This window comes from Gadus morhua, chromosome 6 (assembly GCF_902167405.1).
Source record: "Gadus morhua chromosome 6, gadMor3.0, whole genome shotgun sequence".
NCBI lineage: Eukaryota > Metazoa > Chordata > Actinopteri > Gadiformes > Gadidae > Gadus > Gadus morhua.
This window is the reverse complement of record NC_044053.1, coordinates 13,397,927-13,405,864: the sequence shown is the minus strand read 5'-3', so window position 1 is coordinate 13,405,864 and position 7,938 is coordinate 13,397,927. Positions and strand designations below refer to the sequence as shown.

General features: G+C 53.6%; 1 protein-coding gene across 1 annotated transcript in view; it reads left to right on the top strand.

Moving 5' to 3' along the window:
- The first annotated feature begins 230 nt into the window (after positions 1–230).
- The window catches only part of adgrv1 (adhesion G protein-coupled receptor V1), a 127,446-nt gene continuing 119,738 nt past the window's right edge, over positions 231–7,938 (top strand). Inside the window, exons 1-6 of the mRNA XM_030359141.1 lie at positions 231–416; positions 1,293–1,442; positions 5,172–5,267; positions 5,801–5,905; positions 6,037–6,150; positions 6,707–6,937. Of these exons, the coding sequence (XP_030215001.1) occupies positions 231–416; positions 1,293–1,442; positions 5,172–5,267; positions 5,801–5,905; positions 6,037–6,150; positions 6,707–6,937 (882 nt within the window). The remainder of the gene's footprint in view (positions 417–1,292; positions 1,443–5,171; positions 5,268–5,800; positions 5,906–6,036; positions 6,151–6,706; positions 6,938–7,938) is intronic.

Here is a 7,938-nt window from a genome sequence, read left to right as displayed (position 1 = left end):
AGTGGGGCTGAACTGAGCACACATTGAGCAATGATCCATTACAGAAGAAGGAGATCACTTTCGCATGTCATGAGGCTGTAACAGTCCTATTGCTGATCCCGGCCTTTCATTTACACATTACAGTTATAATGGTATTTAACGTTTTCTTAAAAAGAAAAACATGACTATCTTCCTCCAACCGCGGGGGTAATTACCACGTCTGATCTCCCTGCCCCCTCTCCCCCTCAGGAATGCCCCTGTTGCTGCTGCTAGCCGGGGTGATCCTGCTCTGGTCGGACCCCGGCTCCGCGTCTGAGCAGGCCGAGCTGATGTTCTTGGGGCAGACCCAGTTCGTGTTCAACGAGAGCAGCGATGCAGTGGTCCGCCTGGTGGTAAAGAGAGAGGGCGACCCTGTCAACGTCACAGTGCTGGTCTTGGTAAGATTCTTCAGAAATGTGCTGCTGATCATAAATGGCAAAAACACAAGAGCAACAGCATCGTGTGCCGTTTTTCTATGGGCATGCATTATGGCTGCTGCGATGGTCTCTGATCGAAGGCTGTTACTCACAAATAAACTGAAGTCGCTTCCACAAAATGCTAAGCTCTCATAAAAGGTTCAGTATGAAGCTTGTATTACCTCCCATGCGGTTGTTGACGCCACCATCAAACCAACACATCATGTAAACTCAGACCCAGGAACAAACCGATGGGTTTCGGTCAGTCTCCTTTGGGGGCCTACTCCCCTCCCCGGCTACTACCCTTGTCCTCAGTGGTCCTGCAGTTGGGCCACCATGCGCCGGTGCCCAAGGTACGAGGAGCTCCCCAGGGTTTCTCCCACTGTCACAACACGGGTTGTGGAGGCTGGTCTCCTCCACGTGGGAGCCCCGGCCAGCTGCTGCCAGCGGTTGTCTGGTACGGGCAGCGCTGGCTGAGGAGCTCCCTGCGGTTCAGGGGATTTCCTCTGCCTCTTGATGGATTTACAGGATCGCCGTCACAGGAGCCAGGATGCCAAGGATACCAAGGGCAGCGGTGGCACCGAGAGAGAGAGAGAAAGGAGCTGAGCAGGCCCAGCCCGATTGACAGAATCACGGCCCCGGTGACACATGAAAAGTGTGGAGGAGAAGTTGGAAAACGAAATGTTGGCGGAAAATGGACGCTTGGACTCCCTGCGCTGGGGAAGGCGTAGATCCCTACTGGCTCGCTGTCGTTTAGAACTAAATGAAGACAGACTGGTACATTGAGGAGAGCTAGTGGGCTGCTTGTGGCTAGGAAGTGATGTAAACACAGTGTTTATCCCCCCCCCCCCCCCCCAGCTGGAGGGAGAGGACACGGGAGACTTTGTTTCCAGCACGGCCGCAGCCTTCCTGCTGACCTCAGAGTCCATCAAGACCATCTTCATCGGTGTGGAGGACGACAACCTGCCCGAGGCCGATGAGACCTTCACCTTCAACCTCAGAATACAGGTATGCGTGCAGTCTGGCCTTTGTGTGTGTGCGGTTTGTGTGTGTGTGTGTTTGTGTGTGTGTGTGTGTGTATGTGTGTGTGTGTGTGTGTGTGTGTGTGTGTGTGTGTGTGTGTGTGTGTGTGTGTGTGTGTGTGTGTGTGTCTGTGTGTGTGTGTGTGTGTGTGTGTTTGTGTGTGTGTGTGGGGGTTTGCGTGTGTGTGTTTGTGTGCGGTGAACTTTCATTCCGTTCTGTGTGACATTTTCCTCTCTGGAGAGACTCCACAAAGTTTTACTGTTCTGTTTTTATTCCAACCCCTAAGCATCTTATAACCTCACCCCAAGTCTAACCAATGGAGAGTTCCTGTGTGTGTGTGTGTGGGCATGCGTGTGTCTGTGGGCGAGGTTGGGGGTGGGGGGGGGGGGTGGGGGGGCATCCCTTGCCTTTCAACCCCTGCAGCAGTAAGGGCTTTGATGTCTCTGCTCTATGGGCCTCCTGCCTGGCTGGCCCAGGGTGCAGCGAAGAAGTGGAGGCCTGACAAAAGGGGCTCCCCTTCCTAAAGACCCCTCTGAGAGCAGGATTCCAGCGGTGGACGGCCTCCACAGCCTCACCTCACGTCAGACAAACAGCCAGAAACCCCGTTTTGCAGATGCCGTCGCCACTGCAGCGGATTGAGCCCACAAATGTGTTTCTCAAAAAAAAGGAACACATTGTGAAGCAGTGTGTGAGACTTTGTTCGTCGGCTGTAAAGTAAAGCATTCAAAGAATATAAAAGGAATGGCCGAGCCCGGGTGGGAGGGAGCGTGAATACCTCTCTGCGCTCCGTGACACATCACAGGGCAGCGGGGGCAAAGGAAACCGAGGCGTTTTTTCGTATTTGCCTCCTGCCATTGTCTTCTTTGTGGAGTTTCTATGCTGCGGCTTCAGTCACTATGTACTTGTTCCTCACTCTTAATTTTGTTACGTTTGCATTGTAAACGCTTACCCTGTCGAAGGAATGCCTCATGTAGCATGAAGAGCGGGGATGACTGTACCTAGCAGCTATCTCCATGGTAATATCTGATGGATAAGGACGGTGTGTGTGTGTGTGTGTGTGTGTGTGTGTGTGTGTGTGTGTGTGTGTGTGTGTGTGTGTGTGTGTGTGTGTGTGTGTGTGTGTGTGTGTGTGTGTGTGTGTGTGCATGGGGAGGCATGCCCATACACACACTGTCTGAGTGCCTGATGTCTCCTGACAGGTCAAAAAGACTGTGCCACAAAACACCGGTTAGTCTCAGCGACGTCAGCTCACCTCATGACATCATTGGTCACCACCAGCCAAACCTCTTCACTCTGCCAGCCGGTCGCGGCGGCCATTTGATCCAACCCATTTTGGAAGAGTTTTGATTGTCCCCATGCGGTGAATCCCCCTACATCGGACAAGCCTTAGCAGAAGGGCCGGGGGCCGTCCAGCCGACCATGTGTTTACACTACAGAGGGGACAAAGCTCCTGCCAAGTGCTACGCTATCGGCTTACCGGGACACCGCCCGGGGGAAGCGACCGAGAGCGCCGCCCGATCAAACAGAAAGTGAGAGGAAGCGGGGGCTCAGGGGGCTAAACCCGTCGTTTGTGGACAGCTTGATGAACGACCGCGTCCGCTCGTGTTATGGTTGGCGGCGGCTGGCTGGGTAGATGTGGTGCACGGCGCAGGTTTCGGTAAACCCGGGCCGTATTCCCCGGGGACTCTCCGGGGATGGGAGCAGGTGGTGGGGTGGTGCTGGATGGGTGCAGCCCTCGCCGACGCTGCCGGTGCTCCGGGCATTGTGCCGGCAGATGTGGAAGAATCGGAGAAGGAAGAACGGTCAGGGCCAGACTGGAAGACTAATGGGGATAGGGAAAAACGCTAAATCCTGTGTGTGTGTTTCTGTGCACCCATGGGTGTGTACGTGTGAGCGTGCGGATATGTGTGTGTGTACATTTGACTGTCTGCATTCATCCTTGAGCGGGTGTGTGTGTGCGTGTGTGTCTGTCTGTGTGTGTGTCTGTGTGTCTTTGTGTGCGCATATGTGCTTGAGTGCCTGTGTGCCAGTGTGTATGTGTGAGTGCCTGTGTGTATGTGTGTGGGTGCATGTCTGCCTGTATGTGTGTGTGTGTGTGCCTGTGTGTGTGTGTGAGTGCGCCTGTGTGTGTGTCCATCTGTGCCACAGGGAGCAGCCTCCTGGACCAGGGTAGGGCCTGGCCTGTGAGAGCGTGTCGATTGTGTGTCTGCGTGTCGGCCGCTACAAGAGCTCAGCGACTCAAAGAAAGCTCTGTTACAGCTGGGAAAGCCCTGTGAATAGAGGGGGGTAGGGGGAGAGGGGAGAGGGCTTTCTCTTTCTCACCCTCTTGCTCCTTCTCGCTCTCTCTCTCTCTCTTTCTCTCGCCCTTTCTCTTTCTCTGTCTCTCACTCCCTTTCTCTGTTTCTCTTTCTCTTTCCTGTTCGCTCTCCCTATCCCTCTCTCTAACCCTTTCTCTTTTTCTCTTTCTCTCGCCTTTTCTCTCTCCATGTCTCTCTCTCTCTCTCGCTCTCGCTCTCTCTCTCCCTGTCTCTCATTCTCTCTTTTTTGTTGTGCTATTATTTATTTTACAACTGAACACAGATAGAACCATCAGTGTAGCTGTTTCTTGCCCTGGGCCTCCCCCCTGCTGTGCCCAAAAAACAAAACAAATCAATTCTGTGTAGGGCTCTGTAATTGGCTTTTGACCAGAGGCAGCAGTGCCAGTAATCATCGCTCTGTCTCCTCACCATGCCACTGCACAAACACACGCTGCACATTCATCTGAAGCCTGAACAGATGTTCGACAATGCCCGACAATGATTTCCAATGTGCGAGTGCGCTCCAAACACATCGCAGGGTGGTCGCCCAAACCAAAAGAAAACCGGCACCGGAGACATGACTGAAAAACCAGGAGCAGGCTTGGCTGGCTCTCCTCTGAGGAACAGACAACTCTTCTGGGGAGGAAAACTAAGCGGTTCCGTTGCTAATATATTGTGTGTTTTTTTGAGGCCGAAAAACACAACTCTATTTCTGCGCTTGGTAGAGCCGCTGTGTGGTGATGATTGTGAGTGGGGACGGTTTGCGCCTCAGGTCTGAGTCCTGATTGAAAGAGCCCAGCGGTCCTTAACACCCCTGCTGGGAGCCAGCCTGGCAGAGCGGCCCTGAGGCTGCTGCTGGGAGCCAGCCTGGCAGAGCGGTCCTGAAGCTGCTGCTGGGAGCCTGCCTGGCAGAGCGGCCCTGAAGCTGCTGCTGGGAGCCAGCCTGGCAGAGCGGCCCTGAAGCTGCTGCTGGGAGCCAGCCTGGCAGAGCGGTTCTGAAGCTGCTGCTGGGAGCCAGCCTGGCAGAGCGGTCCTGAAGCTGCTGCATAGAGCCAGCCTGGCAGAGAGGCCCTGAAGCCCGCTGAGTAGAGTTCGACTAACCCTAACCCTAACCCTAACCCTCACCCTGGGAGCCAGCCTGGCACAGGGGCCGGGCCGGGGGGCGGGGCCAGGTCAAGCACCTCCTGCCTTTGTGCCGTCGCTCTGGCTGGGACCTCTCGTTCGTAAAGAGGAGCGCTCAAGGGAACTCAGTGGAAAGGGCAGGGTCTTCGTTTGATTTGGGCTTTTTCTTTATGTGTGTGAATTCGCAAACCAATTAACCGCTTTTTCTTTTTGGGAATCCTTCTCTGTGTTAAAGGGGTACATGGGATCTATGGAAAGCTAACCTTCACCTCAACACTCCTTCTTACCTTCCCAGAGCTCGTCCAATGGCGTGATACTGGGGACGCCGAACAAAGCCACCGTCACCATCCTGTCCAACGACAACGCCTTTGGAATCATTGCCTTCAACTCTGTAAGAACCCCACGTGTTCCTGACACGCTTCTCTGCACATCTCTGAAAAATAATTCAATTAAATATGAATATATCATCTCCGTAGAATTAGTTTTGTAAATCTTCGTCAGGGCAATGCGTTGGTATTTTCAGGGGTAACTATGGCAACGTCTTCTTATCGGAGATCAGTTGACCTCCCTACTGCCAGAGGGGTTCTTACCGACAAACGATTTGACTTACTGAGGGTCGATACAGCCCCTCCAGCCTTAGTCGGTGTGCTAGACTGCTGGTTCTGTACTCCAGACGGCCTTTCCTGCCCTTTGATTTTTCTTAAGCTTGTTTCATTGTTTGTTTTCTCTGGGATGGCCAGACTATTTGTACAAATTTGCTGAACTGCTTATTTTGACACTTGCAATTTTCAAGCAATGTGCGAGTGAATTGTACTTGATACTTACAGTTTTTGTTATTTTTATAAAAATAACACTCTATCTTTATCGCTTGTTTTCTCATTATTAAAAAAAAATAACTTCCCACCGGATGCACACTCCCCTCAGACCGAAGAGATCACCGTGGATGAACCAAAGAACGGCAGCCATCTTGTGCCGCTGACCTTGGTCAGAGAGAAGGGCACGTATGGAACAGTGACCGTCCACTATGAGGTAAGAGCTCTCAGGACATAAGGACCCAAACTCACAGAAAGACCCAGACATGGCTCACACCAATTTGATCCAAGTCTGAGCCGCGGTCCATATGAGCGTCCCCTCACCAGTGTGCTCCTCCTACCTGCCAGGTGTCCGGGGGTCCGAACCCGGCCATCGAGGACCTCAGCCCGGACAGAGGGAACATCACCATCCCCCCCGGCATGGCCGTGGTGGTCTTCAACATCTCCATCCAGAACGACCAGGTAGGCAGGAGCCCTGAACCCAGGCCTTATGTCGTGAAGTCGTTTATCCAGTGGCTGTCCCCTCAGTTCAGTCACAATCAGAACAGACACTCGATAGTGCCTCTGCACTGTGCTGCACAAGATGGTTCCTCAGGAAGAAAAGAGTCACTGCACTAGTAAGACCACCAGGCTAGTGTACAGATATTAAACATATCTTTTTTTATTAATGGTAGTCAAGTGCAGTGGCTGTTCCAGATTGCAGATTGAATTATCCTTCTCATGTTCTTCTTGTGTGTGTGTGTGTGTGTGTGTGTGTGTGCGCGTGTGTGTGTGCGTACGTACATGCGTACTTGTGTGTGTGGTGTGTGTGTGTGTGTGTATGTGTCTACTTGTGTGTGTGTGTGTGTGTGTGTGTGTGTGTGTGTGTGTGTGTGTGTGTGTGTGTGTGTGTGTGCGTGTGTTTGTATGCGTGTGTGTGTGTCTACTTGTGTGTGTGTGTGTTTGTGTGTGCGTGTGTCTGTGTGTGTGTGTGTGTGTGTGTCTTCTTGTGTGTGTGTGTGTCCTCTCCCTCCTCCAGACCCCCGAGGACGACGAGGTGTTCTGGGTGCGTCTGACGGGCGTGGCGGGCGGGGCCCTCCTGCGGCCCAACGGCAGCATGGTGGCCCTGAGGGTCCGGCGCAACGACAGCCCGCTGCGCTTCTCCCAGGCCTCGCTGGGGGTCCCCGAGACGGCCGGGGTCATCACCCTCACTGTCACCCGGGGCCGCCTCACCGAGGGGGGCCCGCTCATCGGCTCCGACGACACCGAGGTGGGTGGTCACGATTTGTTGGTGTGTGTGTGTGTGTGTGTGTGTGTGTGTGTGTGTGTGTGGTGTGTGGTGTGTGTGTGTGTGTGTGTGTGTGTGTGTGTGTGTGTGTGTGTGTGTGTGTGTGTGTGTGTGTGCTGTTACAGGGTTAGGGGGTCATTGGTCATAGGGTGGTAAAGTGCTGGGGTTGGACTTGCTCAGGAGGTAGAGCAGGTTGGCTGTTAACCGGAGGGTTTCTGGTTCAATCCCCGGCTCCCCCTAGCTGAGTGTCGAGGTGTCCCTGAGCAAGGCACCTCACCCTGACTGCTCCCGACGAGCTGGCTCTCGCCCTGCGTGGTTGAATCCGCCGTCGGTGTGTGAATATGTGCATGAGCCGTTGTGAGTCGCTTTGGATTCGAGCCTCTGCTGAACGCCGTTAATGTAAATTCAGAAAGCGGCGGACTCATGACGAGCGTTCAGTGCCAGCGTTGCCACCGTGTTCCTACGGAGTCGGACGTTGAAGCCAAACCGAGAGCTCGTGATTCCCTCGGCATAGCGCACCGCCCGTATTTTCCACCTCGACGCTGACCTCAAGAAGCGCCTCCAATCAGATTACAGCTTTGTTAGGCGTTCTGAAGCCGGCGGACTCTTAAAACAAACCTTCTCCTAAATGTTTCCTCTTATGTTTAATTAGTCCAAAGCACCAAACTCCCGTACGCTGGCGAGCTAGATTCTGACCGCTCGCCACACCGCTGGAAGCCCTGTTGACCGCTGACAGGGTCTGCATGCAACACCGCTTACCCGCTAGTCCCCCCAAATAAAGTTACACTCAAGCTCCCTCCTCGACGGAGACTCTTTTAACAACGGAAACACCAGAGAAACACAAACAGCAGCTGTCAGGGTGTTTCCTAGACTGGCTACCCCCCGCCCATTCTGCCGGCGATTTGAATTCGCCCTGCAGAAGGGTCTGGAGAGGACCAATACATTTCTTTCTGCTTCTGATATGCTTTTGCGGGAGCCAATCA